Genomic DNA, 27,683 nt, shown 5'->3' with positions numbered 1-27,683 from the left:
GAAATGGTGGCCAGGCTGTTCTAGAATCCAGGCTTCCTAATTTCCGTCCAGATCCATCCAATTGTTCTGGGCTGCCCTGATCAAAAGGACACATTCATTTAAAATGCATGTGGGGGCACCTGGGTGGCTCAGTCATTAGGCGTCTACCTTCGGCTCAGGTCATGATCCCAGGGTCCTGAGATCGAGCCCCACACCGAGCCCCACATTGGGCTCCCTGCTCTGCAGGAAGCCTACTTCACCCTCTCCCACTCCCCCTGCTTGTGTTCCCTCTCTCGCTGTGTCTCTCTCTGTCAAATAAATAAATAAAATCTTTTAAAAAAAATAAAATGTAGGTGACCTCTATTTGCAAAGGACATGATACTATATATAGAAAACCCTAAAGATTCCACCAAAAAACTACTGGAACTGATAAATGAATTCAGTAAAGTCGCAGGCTACAAAATCAATGTACAGAAATCTGTTGCATTCCTATACACTATTAATGAAACAGCAAGAGTGAAATTAAGAAAACAATCCCATTTACAATTATACCCAAAACAACAAAGTATCTAGGAATAAACTTAACCAAAGAGGTAAAAGACCTGTACTCTGGAAACTATAAAACACTGATGAAAGAAGTTCAAGACGATGAAAGAAATGGAAAGACATTCTATGCTCATGGGTTAGAAGAACAAATATTGTTAAAATGTCTACACTACCCAAAGCAATCTACACATTTAAAGCAATCCCTATCAAAATACCAGCAGCATTTTTCATAGAACTAAAACAATCCTAAAATTTGTATGGAACCACAAAAAGAACCAAAGCAATCTTAGAAAAACAAAACAACAAAACGAGAGGTCTCACAACTCCAGACTGTTGTATTACAAAGCTGTAGTAATTAAAACAGTATAATACTGGCATAAAAATAGACACAGAAATCAATGGAATTGGACAGAAAACCCAGAAATGAACCCATGATTATATGGTCAATTAATCTTTGACAATGGAGGAATGCATATACAAAGGGAAAAAGTCTCTTCAACAAATGGTATTGGGAAACCTGGACAGCTACATGCAAAAGAGCAAAATCGAACACTTTCTTATACCACACACAAAAATAAACTCAAAATGGATTAAAAACCTAAATGTGAGACCTGAAACCATAAAAATCCTTGAAGAGAGCCCAGGCAATAATTTCTCTGACATTGGCTGTAGCAACATTTTTCTAGATATGTCTCCCGAGGCAAGGGAAATAAAAGCAAAAATAAACTATTGGGACTACATCAAAATAAAAAGCTTCTGCATAGCAAAGTAAACAACAAAACTAAAAGCAACCTACTGAATGGGTGAAGATTTTTTTTTAATTTATTTATTTATTTCAGAGAGAGAGAGAAAGAGAGAAGAGAGTGGGGCAAGGGGCAGAGGGAGGAGAGTCTTAAGCAGACTCCGCGCTGAGTGCAGAGCTCGACAGGGGGCTCAATCTCACCACCCTGAGATCATGACTGAGCTGAAACCAAGAGTCGGATGCTTAACTGAACTGCACCACCCAGGCACCCAGAGAAGATATTTTTAAATGACATCTCTGATAAAGGGTTAGTATCCAAAATATATAAAGAACTATATGATATAACTCAATACCCCAAAACCAAAGAATCCAATTAAAAAATGGGCAGAAGACATGAACAGATATTTCTTCAAAGAAGACATCCAGATGGCCTACAGACACATGAAAAGATGCTCAACATCGTGCATCATCAGGGAAATGAAAATCAAAACTACAATGAGATATCACCTCACACCTGTCAGAATGGCTAAAATCAAAAACACAAGAAACAACAACTATTGGCAAGGATGTGAAGAAAAAAGAACCTCCTTGCATTCTTGGTGGGAATGCAAACTGGTGCAGCCATTGTGGAAAACAGTATGGAGGTTCCTCAAAAAATTAAGAAGAGAACTACCCTATGAATCAGGAATCCCACTACTGGGTATTTACCCTCCCAAATACAAAAACACTGAAAGGGTTACATGCACCCCTGTGTTCGTTGCAGCATTATTTTACAATAGCCAAACTATGGAAGCAACCGTGTCCACTGATAGATGAATAGATAAAGAAGATGTGGTATATATACAATGGAATGCTGGCCATAAAAAAAAAAAAAAAGAAATCTTGCCATTGGCAACAACATGCATGGAGCTAGAGGGTAAAATGCTAAGTGAAGTCAGTCAGTCAGAGAAAGACAAATACCATATGATCTCACTCATATGTGGAATTTAAGAAACAAAACAAACAAGCAAAGAAAAAAAAGTTAAGAGCGAAGAGAGAGACACACATAAACCAAGAAACAGACTCATAACTACCAAGAACAAACTGATGATTACCAAAGGGGAGATGCATGGGGGGGATGGGTTAAATAGGTGATGGGGATTAGAGAGTGCACTTCTTAAAAAAAAAAAAAAAAAAAAAGATGGTGAACTTAAACCCATCCATACCGATAAGTGCATTAAATGTAAATGGAATGAATATTCCATGTAAAAGACAGATAAAATGAAAATGCAGGTGCCTTGGTTCATTGGTAGATTTAAATACTATTCTGAGACATTGATGGCCACTGCAAATGCTCCATGGCCCTTTTGATGTCCTTGAGATTGAACATGAAAACCAAATTACTCTGTTTTTCATTCACTGGTTTAACTGCCATGGGGGAAAAAAAAGAAAAAGAGAAAGAAGAAAAAAGAAAAGAAAAGAAAATTCCTGTGTCTATTTTCCTTAAAGAAAAGTAGCAAATTTCCACATACCAAGCAGAAGCAGTTTAGAAAATTGTGTAGTATCCAAAATAAATACTCACTTCACAACTCTGCCATCTGTTTGGAATATTTGGCCTTAACTTCTGTTCACAAACAACTTTTCTCATTTCTTCAACTGATGGATCAGAAGGTACAAGATCATAATAAGGCAGCTGGTAATCTTCATGAATTCCTATATTGGTTAAAAAAATATATGTATTTTTTGAAGAATTTACTCAGATAATGCCAGACCATTCTTTGTCCAGGCACACCCAAGAGTCCTATTTCAGGGTTCCATTAATTAATTAGTGAAGTGGAACAGGGCTTCTAGCTTGCTCTATCTCATCTACATCTGCATCAACAACCCATCTCTCTGAGTTGGTACTGGGCCCACGCCTTGAAATTAAATATCACTATGGGATCAGCAAAGGCTATCTTAATGATGGTTAACTATGAGCTGTAATGACCTGATTGATATTTTCCCAAAGAACCCTCATGTGCAAGAAATGAGAGTTTTTATTCTGTGAGTGCTCAGCCTTGGTATAGGGATATACACTCTACCACGGAGATGTAAATCCTACAGGCAAATCTGAGGTGCAAGTCCTTTACCTCTACTTGGATCTGTCCTCTTTGCTACCATACAGAGACACACTCTCCCTGTTACTGCCATATAAACCTGAGACCCTAGTCTCAACCAAGCCTGGGCCACCAAGAATGAGAAACTATTGCTCAAGTAAATATCGAAAGTGCTCAATCTAAAATTAACTTAAAATAAACTTAGTTTAAAAAGTAGTGTAATGGCAATGTAATTGTATTCTGTATATACAACTTCCAGCTAAGAAGTTAGACAAAATAACCACACATTTGGGGTCGGCGGGGGGGGGGGTGAGTTTGACCCAGGTACATGCTAGAAACAGCTTCCTGGGTGGCCTCTCAAGTAGTCTTCCATTCTAAATAACTATATTCCAAGATAACAAGGGCTTGGTTTCTGATGCTTCCCAGGATTCAAATGGAAATAGAAAAAGAATACACTAAAATAAGCATGTCATGTCATTTCCCCTCACTGCAGGTTTTATCTCCTTTATTTTCTTTGGCACTCTCAGTGATCACCTGGTGAACATAATTTTAGACCGCTGATGTGTATAATTTCATTCAATAAAAAAAAAGGCTATCCTGGAACAGCTTCTGTTCATAATAAACTGTTGGGGGAGGGGGAGAAATTTACCACCAATGGAACATCGTCGAGCTATTTCCCAGAATACTAAGCCCATTGCATAGATGTCGGCACGTTTGAAGGATTCAAAGTGTTTCATATTTATGGAATCATCTAGAACTTCAGGGGCCATGTACCTAAAAAAGAAGTCAGCAATTTACTTTATGGAATGGTGGTCACTTTACTTTTGAACTGTTTCATATATTTTCTTTTTTTCCTGAGAATTTTTTTAAAAATTGGTATTAACTTTAAGACTTTTCTCCCCTTTCAGCATGGTTCTGCTACTTTTTAAAATGACTCATACTTCTTATAAAAATTTTCCCAAAGTTCATAAAGTACAAAGTGAAAAATCATTCCATTACTACCACCCAGTGTTAACGCTTTGATCAACATTCTTTCAGATACCACTATACATATATAGACATATATATCCAGTATTATATAACTGAGACCATATTAAACTCAAGAAAAATATTAAATATCCAAACTGATTTGAAAATTAATGATGTCAACTAAATGCCACGAAAAGCTGAAACAGCAATTTCATGCTATCTGCCTTATGATCTTAGCTTCTAATGAAAGACACATATGTAACAATCATGACTATTAAGAATGTCTTAACACAAACCACCTACTTTGTCAAGTACTATGCGGGGACCATATATTTTAATCTAGAAGTCTTCTCACTAAAACAGGATGAAAGGATGAGGACATAATCCAGGGAACAAAATAATAGATAAAAAATGAATGCCAGTCCTCCTACTGATGCCACGTTGTAGGGTTCTGAAGTTTTAAAAACCCTACTGAAGTTATACATCAGGATTCATGAAGACCTGCAGCGACCACTGTCCTGGGAGCCTAAGTCAAGAGTTCCGAGAGCCCTTGCTGAATCCAGAAATCATAAATACCACTGAGACAGAATGAAGCTTGGCTCTATCCAAGGCCAAGGCAGTAACGTGGAGATATGCTGTGGCAACATGCTGTGATAATACACAGAGTAAGGCCTTTTGGGTGAGAAAGGCTAAGGTTCGAATCTCAGCTCTTCAGGTTACCATGTGTATGAGGCTGACCCCGTGACTTGCCTTCCACGGGGCTGTTTCCTCATCTGTGAAATGAGGACGTCACCCACCTAGTCATGTTCTTTAGAAAACTTGTGGATTCAACAAACGCAAGGCTGCTCTCAAGCAGCTTGCAATCCAATGGAACATATACACAAATAAATGGAGAGTTATAATGTGCTAAGTGCCCTAATGGTCCAGGTTCAGCCTGCTATGAGAGCCCTTGGTAAGGGCACCTCAGTCCGGAAAGGGCTTCCTCTGAGAAAGGAAGGGTGAGTACAAGTCAGGGAAAAGGCAGGGCAAAGTCTGCTCTAGGATACAGTACATGCAGAAATTCTAAGGAAGAAAGAAAGGTGTATTTCCAGGAACTAAAAATCAGAAAATAGTTGGGCTACCTACAGTATAGCACTTGAAGAGAGCATTAACTGAGATTATATATATATATGACACATTAAAATGACTGGCACATACTGGGCACCCTATAAGCATCAGCTACTATTGTTATTATAATTAATATAACGAATGATAGTATTTTCTGGAAGGGCCATCTTTCATCAGCAGGCATCTTTAAAAGTCAGGTAACCTTGGCTTCAGAGCAGGCAAGCCCATGAGCTCTTCTACCTGTGGGCAATCTAATAAAGTACAGGTTTGAGTTTCAGAAGATATGTACATAAAAATGAGAAGGAAATGAAAAAGTTGATTTCAGAAGATATTAAACACTCTTCACAAGCATACCTTTTTGTTCCCACTCTGTGATTTGGAGCAATATCAATTGTATCTGTGGCTGAATCGTGTCTCACTGCCAGTCCTAAGTCTGCAATACAGCAAGTTCCATTCTTCTTTACCAAGATATTCTTGGATTTCAAATCTCTATGAGCAATGGCTGGCTTCCCTAAAGAAACCAAAAGTAAACGTGATTGCTTAAAAGGTGATACCAATCACAATTCTCCCCCTTAGGTTCAAAGCCTCTACTCCTATCCCAATGTCAAAGCATTTCAGCTCACATCACCCACAATACCTGGACAATTACTAAACAACCTCAAGTGAATCATTATACCAAAAGTTGCTGAAATTACATTTCTTCAAAGAAAATAAGATGCTCTAAAAAATGGTGCTCAAAAATTGTAAGTCTAACAACTCAAAGACTGGGGGTTAAAGATGTTTGTTTGTTGACATCTTATGAATTATTTATGGAACTCTTGTTACAGACTGATATTTCAGTCCAAGGACCAAGCATCGACACCACTTCCTTTACCTACCAACTATAATATACTCAGTATTAAATTTACAACCTTTAAATACTAACAGTGGAAACCCTGGAGCCCTCCTACACTGCTGGTAGGAATGTAAAATGGTGCAGCCACTTTGGAAAAAAGAGTCACAGTCTGGTAATGCCTCAAAACCGTTAGTTGCTGTATAATCCAGCAATTCCACTGTATAAATAGAGAACTGAAAACATATACCCACACACACACACAAAGTGTACACCAATGTTCATAGAAGCATTATTCACAAAAGCCCAAAGTGGAAACAACCCAAGTGTCCATCAACTGATGGACAAATGTGGTATATCCAAACAATGGAGTATTACTCAGCCATAAAAAAGAATGAAGTACTGATACATGCTATAACATGGATGAACCCTGAGAACATGCCAAGAGAAAGAAGCCAGCCACAAAAGATCACATATGACACAATTCCACTTACAGGAAATGTCCAGAATAAGCAAATATATAAAGGCAGAAAGCAGATTAGTGGCTGCCCAGGACTAAGGAGTTTGGGAGGAAATGGGGAGTGACTGCTATGGGCACAGTGTTTCTTCTTGGAGTGATGAAAATGTTCTAAAATGGACTGTGGTGATGCACAACTCTGTGAATACACTAAAAGCCACAGAACTGTACACTTAAAATGGGTGAATTGTATGATATGTGAATCATAACGCAATACAACTGTTATTATCAACAACAGTAACAATTACAGAGATGAGGGAGACTAAGATGTGAAAGAGCATGTGTGTGGTAAAGTGGGGAGTGAGGGAGCCACCAGGTGGCAAGAGGATAATCGCTAGAGGAGAGAGATATATTGGCATGTGACAATCCTACATGGCATAAAAATTATACCATAACAATTTCATAACTAAAATTTAGTATATAATTTTTTAACTACAAAATGGTCTCATGAAGTCTCCTTATCTCAGAGTCAAATATAATTATTAGATTGCCAGATAACATTAGGTGGCATGCTGATTTTTTTTTATTCTTATGTTAATCCCCATACATTACATCATTAGTTTTAGATGAAGTGTTCCATGAATCATTGTTTGTGCATAACACCCAGTGCTCCATGCAGAATGTGCCCTCCTCAATACCCACCACCAGGCTAACCCATCCTCCCACCCTCCCTTCTAGAACCCTCAGTTTGTTTTTCAGAGTCCATCGTCTCTCATGGTTCCTCTACCCCTCTGATTTCCCCCACTTCATTCTTCCCTCCCGCTACCTTCTTCTTCTTCTTCTTCTTTTTTTCTTAACATATATTGCATTATTTGTTTCAGAGGTACAGATCTGAGATTCAACAGTCTTGCACAATTCACAGCGCTTACCAGAGCACACACCCTCCCCAGTGTCCATCACCCAGTCACCCCATCCCTCCCACCCCACCCCCCACTCCAGCAACCCTCAGTTTGTTTCCTGCGATTAAGAATTCCTCATATCAGTGAGATCATATGATACATGTCTTTCTCTGTTTGACTTATTTTACTCAGCATAATACCCTCCAGTTCCATCCACGTCGTTGCAAATGGCAAGATCTCATTCCTTTTGATGGCTGAACATGCTGATTTTTAAAAAGCATTTTTCACATTACATTTGATACTACACATAAAAACACACATTCTTTCAGACTTGAATTCTGAAGTCGAGATCCTCAAAAATCACAAGACTAGATGCTACTTTTAAGAATTCACATACATATCAGTTTTGTTACAATGACTAGAGAATCTCTAAACAAATTCCCATATTCCTAACTCCACCTGAGATTTTCAACAGAAAGATAAAATAATTTCATTAAAAACCGCATTTTAAACATCTTTATTTAGGCTGACTTCTTAAAAAATTTTCTAACGGACATTAGATTCATGGGAATTTAAAGCTTAAATAACATAAGTACTTTGAGTTACCTTGGGTACCAACAATCTCCATGTGGAGATGGGCAAGTCCACTTGCTGTGGACAAAGCAAGTTTTATCATTCCTTCCACAGTAACTGTATATCTGTTCAAATAATCAAAAAGGGATCCATGCTCATGGTAATCTGACACCAACCAGAGCTGAGTCCATGTGCCATTATCTGTAGAGTAGAATAACAATGTTTCAGATGGATTGTAGAACATCAATTTATCTACTCAAAAGTTACCACTTTTTACTCTCAATCCTGAATTCCACAACTGCAACATGACAGTACCTTAAGTTTGAATATTATTTCCTTCATATTTTCACTGTCTTACACTTTTACATGCATATCTTTTAGATCCTCTGAGTAAGCCCCCTATTCTTGAGATAAGGCAAGGGTAACTAATCCCATTTAAGAGGTAAGGAATCATAGTTCAAAGATGGTGATTTCAAATCTACACAGATGGTAGCAGAGCTGGGACTCCTGAGTGGCTAGAAAAATGTCTGGTTCAGGTGGGGTGCTCAGTAGTTGTTTCTGGAAGGAGGAAGGGAAAGGGGAGTGGGTGGAAGATGAGAAGTATCTGGAGCCTAGTGTAGCCACAGTAGGAATGGAATAGTATAGGACAAAACTGAAAGTGAGCTTAAAGGAAGAAATACAAGCTTTAATCACAGACTATACATTCAGTTCACAAAGAAGCCAGATAAGAGATTATTCCAAGGTTTCCATCTTAGAAAAAAATATAAAAATAGTGGTATCATTGACAAATGGTAAAGCTGGAAGAGAAACTAAAATGTCAGGGGGAAAAAAAGCTGGGGCTGAACCCAGTTTTACACAAGGTGATTCTGAACTTCGACAACTAGGAGTATGTATTCCAAAAATTTGTTTGTAAACTAATACATGGCTTTGAAATGTGTTTTCCCATGGGAATCATGGTAAAAACTCTGGCTAGGCTTCTAGGTTAGGCTGGTCCTCAAAAGCCTATTTAACCTAGGAGTAGCAAGAAAACCATACACCAGGAAGCAGCACAATTCAGTAAAAGATACACATTTGGAGTCATTCTGACCTGGGGGGAACACAGGGCCTAGTTATTATTGACTATGTGACCTCAGATAAGTTTCTTAACCAATGAGGCTCTGTTTCTTCTTTTACACAGCAAGAATACCTTACTTTTGCAAAACTGTTAAGAAGAGTTAAAAAACAGGACAACTGATAAAGCATTTAATGGAATGCATGGCTCCTAAGAATTTAAAATGGGCTGTCTCCTTCCCTATTGGTTGTAAAAAAAAAAAAAAAAAAAAACCCACCCCAATTAACATAAAACAGATTCTGTAATTTTGAAAGTGGTACTTGAAGGAAAGCAACTCTGATTAGATGAGATTAAGAAAGGTATTTTCAGAAGATTCGGGAGGGGGTTTCTGGGTACTTTCAAAACAATTTAGATGCTCATGACACTAGTTCTTTACAAACTATACATATAAACAAAGCTTACTCTTCATAAACTTTATAAACTGATTCTATTCAAACTTGTGCCTTTTCTTTTCCCTGATACAAATGCATCACTATTTTTACCTGCATGCTTATTAATCATGACTGAATTCTGAAAGGCTGACAAATTAAGAGGAACACAGGCAGATGGAAGAAAGGGAGATTTTCTGAGGTAATTAATAAGAGAAGCAGAAGAAGGATATTTAAGAGGCTGTGTAATATAAAGGGTTGTCTCAGGTGGAATTAACTAAATCAGGAGGATAAAGATAAAGGAGAAGGGAAATAGAGTGGATGGGCTAAATTCTGGGCAAAATCCATTAACCCCTGACAAAGAAAGAAGAGAGTAGGGAAGACCCAAGAGGGTGAGCCAGTTCCCATGGTGACCACCAGATGACAGCACCAGCTTAGCTTGGCTGCTGCCTGAGCAAATGGGAAAATAAAGTTCAGGGCACAAAGGCAAGGGCATTTTGCGCCAGGGTGTTTGCTTGGAATAGGCCTAAAACATGTTGGGCCTGGGTCAGGTTTGAGCCCCAAATGACAGATTTAAAAGCAACCACCACAGCTGAGTTTGAAACTATGCACATGGCTAAGTCCTTCAAGGGAGCAATTACTGTTTGTAGACTTAGAGCCTTCATACAAATCAGTAAAAAGAGTTTTAGAAAGCAAACACAACTACTAAGAAATAAGAAATGAACACAGAAAATCTAGAGTCACAGAACATTGTTTGTAAGGTTGTTTTAAGAGTTAGAGGGGACACTAAATGGTGCCAAAGGCAGAAGAAAATGAAAACTAAGGACTTGGTCAAACTATGATCACTGCTTTTATTTGTTTTGTTTTTACATTAAGTAATACTAAACTGGTAATAGCCACTGATAAATCACTGCCTACAGCCATCACATCCATCACTGCCCTAAGTCACAAAAAAGAGATAATCAAGGGGCGCCTGGGTGGCTCAGTCGGTTAAGCATCCAACCCTTCCTTTCTGGCTCAGGTCATGATCTCAGCGTTCTGAGGATCAAGCCCCAGGTGGGGCTCTGTGTTCAGCGGGAAGTCTGCTTGAGATTCTTTCCCCTTCTCCCCCCCCATCTGCTCCTCCCCCTGCTCGTGCTCACTCGCTCGCTCGCTCTCTAAAATAAATAAATAAATAAATAAATAAATAAATAAATAAATAAGTAAGTAAGTAAGTAAGTAAGTAAGTAAGTAGGTAGGTAGATAAATAAATAAAATCTTTTAAAAAAGACCTAGATAATCAAATATTAGATGGCTCTTAATGTGATATATATATCAATATATAATATACAATACACAGTATGTTGTATACAAGTATATAATACAAAATATACAGTATATAGGAAGGCATACAATATTTTCAGGAAACCAATCCAATTACTCAGATTTAGTCTCTAATCCTAACTACCAGTTTTTAAATACAAGGAGCAAGTTCAGAGATACTACAGAAATTCAATCAACACAATCCAAAATGTGGTAAGCCCTACAGGACAAATAATCCAGTTTCTTCAAGAAACTGCAAGAAGAAAAAAAAAAATGAAGAGAAACAAAGCAATTTTAAGGGATTTCAGATAAATATCAACCAAATGCCATGTGTGGACTTCATATCCTAAAGTGAGTAACCAATTGTTTAAAAAAAAAAGAATATACAACTGCAGAAATGTGAAACTGACTGGATACTGATGACATTTTAAAAATTGACAACAGGAATTTGGTCATGCTGCATTACGATTCCTTAATCTAAAGATACAAAAGAAAGGTGTTTATGGATAAAAAGATATATACCATATCTTTGGCTTCAAATAATTCAGAGAGAGGCAGAGTAGGCAGAATCAGATCAAATATGATTGGCAATGAGCTAATCACTGTTGAAGCTGGGTGACAAGTGTTCTTTATACTCTACTTGCTCCACTTTTCTATATATTGGAAATTTTCTAGAAATAAACTCTTAAAAAAAACCCAATAAATGCATACTGAGAATAAATCTGAAAATACAGAAAAGCAAAAGGGAAAATCATTAAACAATATTCTGAAGAAATAAATATTGTTGAAGAAAATGGGAAGGGAGAGGAGGAAAAAGAGGACCATGGTTCTGGCCAATCTCAAAGAGAAAATGATAGCATTTTTTAAAAATAGGAAAGCTGGGAAATGCATCTGATTGCAGGCGGGGCTGATGACAGTTCTAACGCCGAGTCTCTGATGAAGCTACAAAAGCAGCAACTATGGGCACAACAGTAAGAGCCGAAGCCAAGACAGCAGATGAAGTCCAGTGAAGCCACTGCTCCCCATCAGCGCTCATTCTGACTCTCCACTGACTCTCCTGCAGCATCGGACTGAGCCAGGGCCCCAGGCACCTGTATCACAGGCAAGAAAGTGTCTAGATGGTTGGTTACCAATGGGCACGGTGGTCCTGGAGGAACTATTTCTCTATGTAATGGAGTTGATTTAAAAATTTATTTATTTAAAAGATTACCTAGCCCCTGCCAACTTAAAACACAGAATACACTGAGAAGTTATTTTTACTCTTCCTATAAATAAGGTCATTAGTATCTATTAAAATGCCCTAATGGTCATTAGGTCAAAAGAAATTTAAAGGAAACCGATCTCTGGGCTCTAACTTATCTCAAAATTTTGAGCAACCAGAGTTTATAAAACTCTATTTTTTCTATGCTATGACTATACTCAACTTACTGCCTAAAACCAAAATAACAAAAGCACATCCCTTTTAAATTTAAATATTTAAACTCTTTTATCTTATAAAACAGAGATTTAGAAACACGTCAAGAACATCTTTAAGAAGTTCCTGTTTTTTAAGCGTCTGCGTCCGGCTCGGGTCGTGATCCCTGGGTCCTGGGATCGAGCCCCGCATCAGGCGCCCTGCTCAGTGGGGAGCCTGCTTCTCTCTCGCCCTCTCCCGACGCCTGCCACTCCCCGTTTGTACTCTCTCTTGCTGTCAAATAAATAAAAAAATCTTAAAAAAAAAAAAAAGAAGTTCCTGTTTGTAAAGGTTTCTAATATATTCTTTTTGACTTAATGGGTCTAATCTGTATGACAAACATTTATTTCTCATCAAATCTGACAATGTTTAGTATCCATATTTGTAGAAAGGCTCAAGCAGACATTATACTCAAAGGAGAAGCAGATGTTACTGACCTTTATTGTCTGCTGCTATAAATCCCAAGATGTTTTCATGACGTAACATTACAGTCTGATAAATCTCTGCCTCACGGAACCATGAGCGCTCTTCTCTAGAGGAGAATATTTTAACAGCAACTTCTTCTCCTCTCCACTTTCCTCGCCAAACTTCTCCAAATCGACCTTTGCCAATACTTTCTTGTAACACAATAGTTCTTGCAATTGTTCTCTGAACGAGCAGAGGTAAACCTAAAGATAAAAATAGGCATTAAAGAGTGACAGAATAACTCCAAAAGCTCTGTCTTTAAAGAACTTAACAATCTCACTAAGGAGCGGCAGACTACATTTGCAAAAATAGTAATTCATAATAAAATGACAACAGGATTATAAATATAATAAAAGAATCTAGAAACTCCTGCCTAGAGAGTCCAGGTAGGCTTTATAAAGTAAGTTGAATCTGACTCTCCTTTACAGAAGGGATAGCACCACAGAAGAGGAAATAAGATTTTCAGGTAGGAGGACTATTAAAGCAAAGGTAGAAGAGGGAAATGAATGAATGTTTACAGAACCCGCTCAGTTAAACCGAAGGGCAATGTGTGTGGTAAAGCAGCGGAAGAGAAGGGAAGCTGTCATCAGAGTATGAAGAGTACTGAATGCTGAGCTCAAGATGACCAATGAGAGGGGCGCCTGGGTGGCTCAGTCGTTTAAGTGTCTGCCTTCAGCTCAGGTCATGATCCCACGGTCCTGGGATCTAGTCCTGCAGCAGGCTCCTTGCTCAGTGGGAAGCCTGCTTCTCCCTCTCCCTCTGCCTGCCACTCCCCCAGCTTGTGCTCTCTCAACTCTCTCTGTCAAATAAATAAAATCCTTAAAAAAAAAAAAAGACCAATGAGAGCTGTGGATTAAACAGGAACTATTAAAAATTTCTGAAAAGGTTCATGAATGAGGAGAAGCAATTTAAAAATTGCTTTCAGAAGGATGAATCTGGTAATGGTTTTACTGATGGGAGGAGAAAAGTATGTGAACACAAGAAACATAAAATCAGTATGTACAATCCATACTGATTTCAATAAATCAGTAAAAATTATCACAGAAACCATTTCAAGACAAGCAATTTACGCACTAGGAACTGGCTGGCTGCGCAGGCAACATTAGTATCTTAAAGAATGATGCCAAGTAACTTAATGTGGTGATGGGACACTGGCATTATTTCACCATCTGAACGTGCCCTACTCTAAAATATGTATATAAATTTTTAAAATACTGTCACACTTACTTGTTTACAGAAAAGGATTTATCACTACCTGCAACATTTAAGTATCACTGTATGTGGGACTATTCCAATTCACTTAATATCACATCCCCTCATGGACTAAGTAAGTGTCATCTTAAATTATACTGACCCTGACAATAAAAATACCAGTATAAACCATGTTCTACACTAGTATTTTTTTCATACAGTCTATACACATAAATGTGTGTAATTTATAATCTATTTTCAGAGTTCCTTGCTAGACCAAATTAACCCAATGGTAGTAAATGAAATTATGTGCTGTCTTTGGTTTCCTGATGTGAAATCCTTCTAAATTCAAACATTAAGTCTTTAAAGTGATCAGAAGTTTTTCCTCTTTTCATCTATAAGTTTCTCAAATGGGTCCTTTTCCTCTTCTTGTTCTCTATCCTCCCCACCTCCTGCAAAGTAGTTAGCAGTCTAATTATAAACAATTGTTTTTATGTTTATAAGGAGGCTGCTAGCTAAAAACAGATCTGTGAAAAATCCTTATTTAAATCAAGGAGCTCTTTTAATATTATGAATATCCTTAATTGTGTTGTTTAGTATAGATACTAATCTGTAAAATTTTCTTACAGCCTTTGAATGGGGTCATATGATATACTTCAAGATTTAAAGTACACTTAAGAGTTAACTTCAGGAGGCTACTCTGGAAGTTAGACAGGCAAGGAGTACAGAAGAAAGGGGAATTACAAATGGGAAGTCTGAAAATGTCTAACACATTCAGGTCCCATGTAAGTGATATGGTCAAGAAAGCTACCAGGACAAGGAAAGTTTTTGTCTCCCCATTATCACTGGATTCTAGATCCCAAACTAAAATTCAAAGCCAAATCTAGATTCATCATATTATCTATATTTAGTTACCATAACCCACGTGAATACATGAGCATTTTTAAAAAGTAATAATTTTCTTCTAAAGAGAAAAATAAATAGGGCTAATTCAAATCTCTATGTTCTCTGCTTTCCTCTTCTGTATCCTTAGAACTGCTTGAAAGAAAAACTTCAATAGGGAAACAGGGTCCGAGCAGCTTCGCGTGCAGTGAACAATCAAAATAAGACCTGAACAACCTGCGTACATTGTAAGAGATTATAAGCATGAACAAAACATAATGAACAGTGGCCTAAGAGATTCACTCTTTCAAAAACTGGCACATGTGCACATGCACACACACACTTTACAATCTAATGACAGCTTAAATAAGGGCACACTCACAACCTGTGATTCAAATTAATGCAACAGGGATTAGGTTAGCTTCAGGCACAGAGCTGCCCACAGTTCCCAAGTTAAAGATACAGTCTGAGAAACAGAGATCAGGCCTTTCCTCCACTATGGTCATGATACTAAATAATAAACATATGAATTCATAACATGAAATGTTTAGTTTTACCTTTTCTCAATAAGCAAAAGAACTAAAAAGGGTATTACATAAAGACATTTTACTTACATAAGTAAATGGTCATGAGTCCCATGCATGAGACAGCATTAAGGCTTTATAATGAATAGAAGGGAAACAGGTGGCATTTTCTGCTATCATTCACCATAAGATAGCCTCTGTCTCAATAAATTTGGAGGCCATTCAGCACATAATGAACTATGACAGGGAAAGGAGGCCTTCAACTAAGTTTTTTTGGTACAATGCAGCAAACTGATACCATATGTCAGATTTTTCTTCCAAATATCTTTCCAATAAGAGTAACACCTGTCATTTGGACAGAACTACAATTTATCAAAACATCTTGTTTCACTTGAACCTCACAACAATCCAATGACGTGCACAGGGCAGGGTTCTTTACTTTCATTTTAAAGATAAAATAACTTGGGCATGAGACATCAGCTAACTGCCCGAAGCCACAGAGCTAGCAAACAATGTAGACAAGTTTTTGCAGGGTAAGGCATAAAAGAAAGGAGAGAGAGAAGCCTTCAGACAACAGAGCTGTGGTTCCTGGTGTATCTAAAAATACAGATAAAATGCAAAAAGAGTGATTTCATTCTTGACTTCATGTCTGTATCTTAAAAAGTAAATAAATGCATTCTTATTCAGAACTCTGCTGCCTTCCAGACAGCAATTTCTTCTAATCCTTTAGGTAGGCTTATTCCCCTGGAGGCCTGTTAGAGTACTACTGTGCCAAGTGGCAGGAGCAGCTGTGATTTCCCTGGGTGTAAGTTTGGCAACAAGGGATTAATTCCAAATGATCTGTAGCCACCCTGATTTCCTGTGACTTTGGTCTTTGCTTATCACAGTTTTTTTGATCTAGGGATGACTTCTAGAATGAGCCCGATCTCCTTTGGGAACCCTTTGGACTAACTCAGAATCAACTGGAAACCCTGGCGAAGCCCTAAAACAAGCTCTCTCCACTCCTCTACCACTCCAGCCCAAAGACTGTCACATCTCCAGTGCTAAGGCTGTTCCATCTCAATCCAACCTCTCACTGCCTCCCTGCTCACAATGGTCTCAGGGATCCTTAAAGGCTGCCTTGAGAGACCTGGGTTCCGGTGCAAGCCTATATGTGTCCTAGTGTCATGGATCGAAGTCACTTACTGAATATACATGGCCAAAGTCAACAGACAACTTCAGGCCAAGAATTCAGTTTCTTCATACTTATATGACTCAACAGATATGCATATAAATCAATATATATTCATTTCCTTAAAATAAATAGACATTTGTCATTGTGTGAACTTTCTGTAGTATCAGATGTGATTTCATGCTTCAGTCATATTCTTCCTCTGGTCACAACTTCTGCTTTAATGTTCGTTTAGTAACTTGATTATAAAATTAGCGAAATTTTCATTGGGTATATTTTTTCTTTTTTTTTTTTTTAAGATTTTATTTATTTGACAGAGAGAGACACAGCGAGAGAGGGAACACAAGCAGGGGGAGTGGGAGGGAGAAGCAGGCTTCCCGCAGAGCAGGAAGCCCGATGCGGGGCTTGATCCCAGGACCCTGGGATCAGGACCTGAGCCGAAGGCCGCTTAACAACCGACCCACCCAGGCGCCACCACTATGTATATTTTCAAATCTTCATTTTATCTATAAACCTAGGCTTTCTTTGAAGTTGTTTTATATTTTCCAAAAGACAGTATATCTCAGGATCTGTTCCATATTTATGATGAGGAAACAGAAGCCCAAAAGAAGAAAAACAGTTTAACCAAGGTCAGAGTAAACCAATGACAAAATTTGCACTGGAATCTAGATCTCTTGATTCCTGGCCCAGTGTCAAATTACAATATTGTAGAGGACAGGGGTCTTCCTCTCTTAGCATCCTTTCAAAGCACATGCAAGTGAAAAAATAAATCCCTTTCAGTTTAAACATGAAGAAGCACTGCTATACCAAAATCCACTTCAAGGGATGATCCTGGCAACTAACCAGTCTATTTCTGACACTGCAAGAATCAGCAAATGGAACTGAGAAAAGCAAACATCACAGAGGCCATGAATCCAGAAAGCTATATTCAATAATAAGGTGGTTAGACATTTTTCTGAAGTGAGAAAATCATCATTAGTTTAATAAAAAACTAGGTCTGAGCTAAAGACAGCAATTTCATACGTTAAAAAAGCAAATAACCTTCACAATTCCAAACACATTTTCTGTCATGCTTGCTTTCAAGTATAAAAATAAAGCTGCTAAACAATCCTGAATAGAATGGGTAGCCGCAGATCATTTGAGTATCTATGAACTTCAGCCTCACCCATAAGAAAATAATTATCCTTATTCTTTTTATCTCATGGAGTCCTAAGAAGGTGAGAAAGCTTTGCAATTTATACAAACATGAAGCTGACTTACTTATTTCAACAGTAAAAATACATTCTAATTTGTCTATGCTAAACTAGTCACAGTCAGACCTTTATTGGGCTTAAAGTTGGAATTTGTATTCACACTATCCCAAGTTTTAAACACACTAAGCCAAACTGGCTTAGCCAACTAATAAAATAAATAATCCAGTTAACTTTTAAAAGATTTCTTAGGAAAAAGGAAAAATAATTCCATTACCTGATCCAGAACCTGATGTCGTCATATCATATATTAAATCTTTTAATGTAGTGCCCTCTGAAATAAAAGGGCGATCTAAGGAAGGATCCTCTTCATTTGGCACGCGATGGTGAATGACAGTACGGTTATGGCAGATATAAACCATCAACATGAGTGAGATGCAGACAAAGCAGACTGGTCCAGCAATGACAGCTGCCAGTTCGACGGGACCAAGGCCAGATGATGGCTTTCCTGAAAAAGAGCCTCAAATGAAATAAACATCAACAATAGCAAAAACACTGAAGGTGGCAACCACAATTTCCTAATCCTCCACATTTCCTATACTTGGCCACTACTCCCATTAGTCAGAGAACCTCATTCCAGAAGCTCATAAGGCTCAAATCCAGAACAAGTGAATCATCCAGTCTTCACCCACTGGCCCCCCTTTCATGATCACCAGCTCAGTCAACATCCATTTACTCTTCCTCTGCTCTTCAGCCTTCATCTAAGGAAGTAACTTTCCCATTCTTGAGATCTTTATTTGGATTTCTTATGATAGAATCCTAATTCTAGTAATTTCTTTTAAGAAGAGTACATGGGTCATTATACACTGAATACTTAATTATCTAAAGATGGCTATTGCTTTTATATATGGAAAATCTTGGCTGATCTAAAGAATTTTGGGTAACAATTAATATACGATGTTCCACCGCCTTTTGGTATTTAAAAAAAGAAGAAAATCTGAACTTTTTCTCCCTTTTAGAGGTAAGCGGTGCTACCTTGGGCTGAATGCATAAACAATTTTTTTCTTTATTCTTGAAACTGATACTTTTTTATTATATGTATTTGGTTAAGTATTTTTTCATTAATTTCATTAATTTTGGTAGCACATTCTTTTCTGTCTGCTTGTATGTCATTTTCTGGAATTTCTGTAGTAAGCATACTGGATCACCTAGATTTATCCTCTACATCTCTTAATTTGCCCACTGTCTTTTCTCCCTGAATTGTAACACAATTTCTCAAGCTTGTCTTGCCTTAAGCTTGTCTCACACTAGGCTATAAAATATTAGTCTCCAGTCTGCTACTCACTTTCAATATTACATTTTTAAAAATAATTCATCAATTGAGCTTTTCATCTAAAAGTGATCTTTAACTGAAAATGGACTTTGGACTGTCTGAAAGTTCTTCCTTATCATGAGGTTAAGTCTTTTTCATAGGACAAATCTACTCTGATTTACCCAGTTCAGTTCACTTCTTTTGAACCACTGAATCTTTTCATTTGGTAATTTTTTGGCTGTTTGCTTAACAGAGACCTGGGAATGAGGGATTTATGTATGTTTAGCATTAGAAATGAAGTAAGTGCTTCACAAGGCTTTATAAGCCTTCATTTAGATATTTCAAGCAATGGAAATGGGGAATTCCGGAATTACAATTTTCTTTGTCATATTAGAATTGCAGATACCCTAAACAGAAGTCAGAAAAATTAGTCATTTGAAACTTGCCATGGGGAAGCTTCCCTATAATGCTGAAGATCTGGTTTTACTTTGCTATTATCACTTGAATGAAGAGGAGGACTGCCTCCCTCTGTAGCCTGCAAGACTGGCCCTTTTCTGCTCGGCCACAGCAGTGCTTCCTACTTCAGTTAGCATGATGCCTGGATCAACTGTGAGTGGACAGTGAGCACTGTGGTCTGCCTCCCTGAGCAATGAAACCAGGTACTTCTTCCTAAAGGAGAATGACCGTTTGCTCCTGTAACCTTCTCACCCCAAACCCCTCAGGTTAAGGTTTGGTGGGATTTTGTAAGAGGTCCTTTCACTCCCTGCTTTTCATATGGGTAGTCAAACTTCACTAGTCTGAAGTTATCTGCACTACAAATTACAGAAGTTTCTCACAAGCGCAGGCATGAGGGTGGTGTTCTTCCATCAATTCGGCTAGCATGAATATAGATTTCCCGCATTTTTATATTCCTTTGATTATGACAGTAGAAATTTGGGATTTGAGGAAGGTGATGGAGGAGGTAAATACTTGTGCTCAGACTAACATCTTAAACCAGAACCTGAAAATTAAACTAATCCTAAGAGTGTATAAAGCCTTCAAATCCCTGGCTCTGCCAGGACATTGTAAAATGTAAACTATGGCAAAGGACCAAAACCTAGAAATCACATATAATGATTTATAAAGATCATAAAGCAAGGTTACATTGCAAAATGAAGGCATCTGGACTGTTTAGTGCTGCTCTCAATTCCTGCCCATTATCAATTGCTTTAAAAGGCTGGAGCATTACATAAGGAAAAGAAATCCACTCTGAGGACAAAGTAGGGACCCCCTGAGGACAGACTGCTATGGCAGCTTTGTCGGAATTCGCCTTTAAGAGGCTGGACTTTAGGCCCTAACGGACCTCAGAGAAAGTCTGTTATTGGAACCACGTTGTCAAACAACACACACCCAGAAGTCGGGATCTTGGCTACTCCTGTAACTCTACAACTATGGACAGGTTCCTTCTTGCTTCGGAACTGAATGAGCTGGGGTAGACGAAGTTCTAAGATCCCTTCCAGTTCTAAAACCATAGTCAGAATCAGCTTTTCTTGTAGTATTAAGAAAAAAAAATCGTATACAACAACTTACCAACAGTTGGGAGTTCTATTTTATTGCAATGGTCCTGGTTGCAGCAATAGGTTGTAGTAACAGACCCAGTTTTTGAAGATGGTGCACATACAAATGGTCTGTCTCGAGGAATTAGGTCAATTTCAGCTATACACATGCTATTGTGTATAACTTTGTCTGTGGTCTCTGTGACAGAGACAAAGCAGAGCCCATCTGTCACACAAGTAAAATTGTCTTTTGTACAAAGGTGGCAGAAACACTGTAATGCTGGAAAAAGAGAACAAGATTCTATTAGAAAAAATTCTCCAAGTTAACAATTTGAAATTATCCCATATTCACTAAAATAATACATTCCTGATCCTATTATAATCATACAATTTCTTTGCACTGTTCAAAAAACAAAACTCTTACTACTCTCAGAAGTTCTAAATTCGGGCGCCTGGGTGGCTCAGTTGGCTGAGCGACTGCCTTCAGCTCAGGTCATGATCCTGGAGTCCCGGGATCGAGTCCCGCATCAGGCTCTCTGCTCGGCAGGGAGTCTGCTTCTCCCTCTGACCCTCCCCCCTCTCATGTGCTCTCTCTCATTCTCTCTCTCTCTCAAATAAATAAATAAAATCTTAAAAAAAAAAAAAAAAAAAAGAATGCTACAAGCCTGTGTGACTGAGCCCCAGTAAAAACCCTGGACACCAAGGCTCTGCTGAGCTTCCCAGGCTGGCAACACTGCGCATGTGCTGTCACACCACTGCTGAGCTATGGCATGCACCTGTGCTCCTGTGCTAGCCGAGGACACGGGGAAGCTGGCACCTGGTTTCTCCTGGGATTTGCCCCAGGCGCCTTTTCCTTTGGTGATGTAACATGTATCTTTCCCACTGTAATAAACAATAACCATGAGTCCAACAGCTTTTCTGAGTCCTGTGAGTCCTTCTAGCAAATCACTCATAGCCTGAGGATGGTCTTAGGGACCTCAACTCACTTGCTAAACCCAAACCTGCAATGTCAGGATCCCCTCAAGCAAGTGCTTTTTGGTTGCTGGCTTAATTAATATACTTGTTTATTACCTTTCCAGACCAGCAAATTTTACCTTAATCATTATAAAAATTCTTTCTTCTGAGATGGTTCAACTATTTGAATTAACTCCTCCCAAACATAAGAAGAACTCAGAAAGAGTATTTAAAGAGACACAATCATAGTCTAACATTTAAAAATTTTTTTTAATTTTTAAAAATTTATTTAAATTCAATTTAGCTAACATATAGTGTATTAGTTTCAGAGGTAGAATTTAGTGATTCATCAGTTGCATATAACACCCAGCGCTCATTACACCAAGTGTCCTCCTTAATGCCCATCACTCAATTACCCAGTTCCCCCACCCACCTTCCCTCCAGCAACCCTCAGTTTTTTTCCACAGAGTTAAGAGTCTCTTGTGGTTTGCCTCCCCGTTTTCATCTTATTTTATTTTTCCTTCCCTTCCCCTATGTTCATCTGTTGTGTTTGTTAAATTCCACATGAGTGAAATCATATTAACATTTAAAGATTATTAAAAGAGATGGTGGTTATTCATGGTGAGGTATAGGGGTGATTATAGGTTCAATTTCCTAAGGAGGAATTCTTTTTTTTTTTTTTTTTCCTAAGGAGGAATTCTGAATAAGAAACCCATGCACTGGTTTCAGGGATACATGAATGCCATGAAACTGTCAAATGTATGTATTTCCATTTTGGAGGTTCACAGCTTTCAAGATAATCACAAAGGGGTCTACCACCCACAAATTAAAACCACCACCATAGGAGATTATCATCATTCTCTCCTGAATCCCCTTTACTCATGGTCAGTCATTCAACCAATATTTTCTAACCATTAGCTCTATCAGTTACTGTACCAAAAGCTTAGTGTACAAAGATTGATAATTCATGGTCAAAGCCCTTGAAGAGCTCCAAGGCCTACAGAAGGAGAATACCATAATCCAATGTGGTAATTGCTATATTTAAAAAAATACTGCCATGAGTACTCTCTCAGTTCTAAGACCTTCATCTTCTCCCTGAGCGTATATGAAATGAGACCTAAACACTTGGTCTAACAATTAAGACTTTTACTTTTGGGGTTCAACTTACCACTCACATTACAAATGCAATCTAGGGCCCACATGCTCCTCACCATTATAACAATCATGTCTTTCATGACCATGGTCTTTACACATACTATCTCTCTGCCTAGTTTAAACCACCTCTCATCCTTTAAGACCCTATTCAAACAAGATCTTTTCCATGATAGGCTCTAAACCCTCCCCTCCTCTTAAGATAAGTTGGCAGGTCCTTATAATATGTTCCCATAGTCCTCTCTGTATACCTTTAAGATAGAACAAATCTCTATATAGTTTGCTGTTAAAGTGTCTCTCATTACACTAAGAAGGGCCAAGTTTTTTTAAAATTTATTTTCCCACCATTGAATCCTGGACTCTTAGTGATCACAAAAATATATGCTAAAACAGTGTTTCCCAAACAGGAGGTCACAAGTATGTTTGGAGAAGGGGAATCTAAGAACTGTGTACAAAATTTTGTTAATGTTTTCATTTAAAAGATAATCTAAAATGAATGATAAAAATGCTGAACCATAAGTAACCACAATCTAAACAAGTACTGTCAGTAGGCTTTCACTGACGCTTCTTCAGTTGTGTTAAAATCTCCTTCAGGCCAAATGTCCTGAGGACACACTGTACAAGCAAAGCTCTCACAGTAACTGTAACCAACAGTGAAAAATACAGGCAACTAGAATCATCAGAGCACATGACAAGACAGGCATGGTATATCCAAAGCCAACAGTCTAACAGTTAATACCATATATATGATACAAGTATTACATGGATCCTATCTTTGTAGTACAATTGCAAAAGTTCATTGGAAGTAAATGTGGTTGGAAGTATCCAAAGACGTGATTCCGTTCTCACTTCCAGCATGAGCTAGTGTAGAGAACCATTTATTAAAGACTTCAGTAATGACAGAACGTTAACCTCATCTTCAAATGAACACCACAGCTGACATCTCATTAAATCGGTATTTGAGGGGGGCGCCTGGGTGGCTCAGTCGTTAGGCGTCTGCCTTCAGAAATTGGTATCTGAGGAATGCTTGCTGGCAAGTGTTTTGGTTAGATACGAGGTCTGACTACCCTGAACATGCAAACAAAGCTTGAAGTCATTAATAACACCTTCCACAACATTACTTATGGAGAATGGGTACTTGAAGCTTTTATTATCACTTAAGTTAAAATACAGAAACAGATTTAAAATGGAATGAGACCTGGTGCCTGGGTGGCTCAGTTGGTTAAGCGACTGCCTTTGGCTCAGGTCATGATCCTGGAGTCCCAGGATCGAGTCCCACATCGGGCTCCCTGCTCAGCAGGGAGTCTGCTTCTCCCTCTGACCCTCCCCCCTCTCATGTGCTCTCTCTCTCTCTCATTCTCGCTCTCAAATAAATAAATAAAATCTTTAAAAAAAAAAAAATGGAATGAGACCTAAGGCTATTTTTTTTCTACTGTGAAACCTAAACATCATCTGTCACACTGAATAACTGTATTAATTTGAAATTTGTTAGTTTTGTAGTTGTCTTTGTATTTAATTTGCAGGCTTGGTTTATAGTTGTAAATGAGCCAAAAACAAAAATTTTATATCTAGTTTCATAGCTACACAATTTAAGTAACATGAAAAATACATTCCGTACGTTTCCTTTCAAAGGAGTCATTGCATAAGGCAAGTTTGAGAAAGTCAGGGCTAAAGGGCTTCTCTTAACAAGAGTCTTTCAGTAAGAACAGGTCACTGGACAAATATAAACATTACTTAACATAAAGCTTAACCAGGTAAGGGTTTATTTCTTGAGGGAATTTTAAAATTCTATTTTACCACTTTAAATCAGAGTTGAAACTGAATACAAGATTGCTGTTAAATGTATGAGATGCAGTAATATAGTTTAGGGAAAAAAATAAGACAATTTAAAAATTCCCATGCATTCATGAACTTTAATTCCCATTTTTTAAAAATTCAAATTTATTTTATTAATAGATAGATCTGACCCCTAGTTATCTCCCTTTCTTAATTAGGTTGTTGTTTCTATTGATTTTTAAATGCATGTACAGGGCAAAATTTCTCCCTAACCAAGATATACAATGATGTCTTCTTCCCACCCCACCCCACAGCATCCTTTAACACCAACCTCATCAACTTGACTCTTTCATTTAATTCTGCCATTTTTCACTGAGCGTACCCCTATGCTAGCTGCTGCACAGGCTGTGGGGTGGAGGGATGAATAAGACAAGCTGGACTGAAGGAGTTCAGCAGGGTGGAAGAGTAAGGCATTAAACAGATCATTAAAACCCAGAGTCTGGAAGAGAATGATCAAAGTGCTTCAACTCTGCCAAGGTAGAAGGGAAGGCAAGAAAAGCTTCACAGGACATCCAAGTCAGAACTTGGAGAATATGTAAATCTGATCAATAGTTGAAGGTGAGAAAGTTGTCCTGACAGGGTTTTCTTAAATGTTTTCTTAAATGTTTCTTCTGTTAAAAACAGAAGCTCATACCACTGTTGGCAAAGATGAAGGCAAAAGTAAGAAGTTGTAACAAATCCTTTCAGGTACTACGGGCAAGCAACCCCATTACAATGTAGTCTATGTCTCTACTCCAGCTCTGCCTTCCCCTCTTCCCACTACTCCCAATGCCACACCCTCTCTCAAGGAGACTTGTCCTCTTCTCCCTGTTCCAGTTCTGGGGAAAGCATATATATGTTCTCTTCCTCTTTTTTAAGTATGCTGCAAATCTCTGTAAACAAGGCTAAAACCCTGGCCACCAACTGAGTTTTGCTCTTCAAAGCACTCAGTGGTTCTTCTCAACTGCATCCCTTTAGGTTACCTGGCAGCAGTAATGTCAAAGTCAGCTGGTCAAAATACCAAGGACCATACAATGTGAAAGTGAATTCTCTAGTCTAGTCTAGATAACACTGCACTCTCAAATTTAGGGCTTCACAACAAAAATACGGTTTATCCAGACATTTCTCCAGAAAGTCCAAGCACTTAAGAAACATCATTCTGATTCATACAACTCCAACTTGGAAGACCAGGGGCACACCTAAATTCTCAATCACTTGTTTTTCCACAATACCTCCATTTTCTAGTCTCCTGAGCTCCATGGAATTAGTTGATATAATGTTAAATGGTATCAGAGAAATGTACACTAAGAATAGGCTGCCTAAATGGCAAGATGAGATTTAATAGGGGCAATTAATACAAAGGCTTTCATTTAGGCTCAAAATAAAATAAACTGCACAAGTACAGGATAAAGATTTGCTTAGCAGATTTGGTGAATCTGTTTAACAACAGATTTAGAAGAGTCAACAGCATTGACTGTTAACTGTAGCCATGGTGATGGGGGAGACAGAGTCTCGAGAACTGGGCACAAAATTCCACAAATGTCCAAATAATAAGTAATCAGTAAGTGTTACTTGAACATCAATCTGCCATGTAAATATGAGTCAGAAAATCAGAGAATGAGATCAACAAAGTTCGATCTGAAAGGTATCCTAGCTGTGGAGACAACTACCTCATTTTATAGGTGTAATGTCAATTTACCCTACTCCAATATTAAATCAAATCATGATGTCAAGATGTGGTAAGTTTTGTTTCATAAAAATCATTTAACTACAGCTCCTCCCTACAATGAATTAACTGCCTCACAGAAGATTATGACTTCTCTGTCATTAGAGATACTTAGCAGGCGCTTAATAACCAATAGCCAGAATTTGTGAAGTAGGGATCTCCTGCACTAAGTAAAAGGTTAATCTAAAATTCTGCAATTTTTTTTTTTTTTTTTTTTTTTTAAAGTAGGCTCCAAGCCCAGTGTGAGGCCCAGCACGGAGCCCAACATGGGGCTTGAATTCACGGCCCTGCAATCAAGACCTGAGCTGAGATCAAGAGTCGAACACTTAACTGACTGAGCCACCCAAAGGTGCCTCTACAATTCTTTAAAAAGTAAGGTTCTATTATTTTATAAGTTACATCAAATATTAAACATTCATGTTTTCATTTTTTGACTAATTGAACTTAAGTTGACATCTTGAAGGTACAGAAATTATGGCAGTGCATCTCATTTTATAATTGTTCATCTATTTCCTCCATTAAACTGTGAACTTCCTGGGGTCAGGACCTAGGTTAGTATTTTATGAGTACATTATGCATCTCTGCATTCCTAGATCCTGGCACACAGGAAAGGATCCAGTATGTTTCTTGCATAAACATCCCAGGAGTGTCTCTTTAGTATGTGGGTGGTCGCTACCACCAAGGTCCTCAATAAAATGGCCAAGCAAGCAAATTTTCTCTTTTATCCTTTTATCCTTTACTACCTTCATTTTTGAAGACCTTTTCCCATCTCTCAATGCTCTCCTTTCATTTGTCCAAAATTCTCACTTAGGTACCTCCCTTGAGCCCATTTGATATAAAATATCTCATTATCCAGAATAACCTCTTCCTCCATATAAATGGAAGGCAATCTGACACTTTTCCAAAATGACAAATGAACATACCCTCTGACCCAGAAGGAATGTAGCCTATAGATATACTTTACATGTGTAAAGTGCCCCACATACATGGCTATTAATTTCCTAAGAGTTTATACTAGATTGTTTCTAATCTTGCCTATGCATCAATAGAACCAGTAAAATAACATGATGGTACCACTATAAAATGGAGGACCATAATATCAAAAAAAAATTGATGTTTTCTAGGTATTAATGTAGACTGATCCCTAAGATGTATTAAGTGAAAATCTGCATAGTGCAGAACAGTGTATTTGATATAGTAACATCTGCGCTAAAAAGCAAAGGAAGGAAGGAAAGAAGGAGGGAAAATGCACACACACAGATATTACAGTATCTCTCTGGAAAAACAAAGAAATAAGTAATACTGGCTTCCAAGGAAGGGAACTGGGTACCCAGAAGAAAGGGGTGGGAGGAG

General features: G+C 38.1%; 1 protein-coding gene across 4 annotated transcripts in view; it reads right to left on the bottom strand.

Annotated features, from left to right (window-relative positions):
• The window catches only part of TGFBR1 (transforming growth factor beta receptor 1), a 53,744-nt gene that overhangs the window by 7,503 nt on the left and 18,558 nt on the right, over positions 1–27,683 (bottom strand). For 3 of the 4 annotated variants that reach the window (XM_045882774.3, XM_064579946.1, XM_064579947.1), the window contains 7 exons: positions 20,718–20,963; positions 18,114–18,356; positions 12,851–13,081; positions 8,213–8,380; positions 5,773–5,929; positions 3,992–4,116; positions 2,829–2,959 (listed from right to left, as the gene is read on the bottom strand). In XM_045882774.3, the coding sequence (XP_045738730.1) occupies positions 2,829–2,959; positions 3,992–4,116; positions 5,773–5,929; positions 8,213–8,380; positions 12,851–13,081; positions 18,114–18,356; positions 20,718–20,963 (1,301 nt within the window). The remainder of the gene's footprint in view (positions 1–2,828; positions 2,960–3,991; positions 4,117–5,772; positions 5,930–8,212; positions 8,381–12,850; positions 13,082–18,113; positions 18,357–20,717; positions 20,964–27,683) is intronic. The other variant, XM_045882775.3, reaches the window with a different exon arrangement.

The sequence above is a fragment of the Mirounga angustirostris genome, unplaced genomic scaffold (assembly GCF_029215605.1).
Source record: "Mirounga angustirostris isolate CCGP_5_RB_7025 unplaced genomic scaffold, mMirAng1.0.hap1 SCAF_15, whole genome shotgun sequence".
Taxonomy (NCBI): domain Eukaryota; kingdom Metazoa; phylum Chordata; class Mammalia; order Carnivora; family Phocidae; genus Mirounga; species Mirounga angustirostris.
Note: the sequence above shows the minus strand (reverse complement) of the source record. Positions and strands in the feature narration are given on the sequence as shown.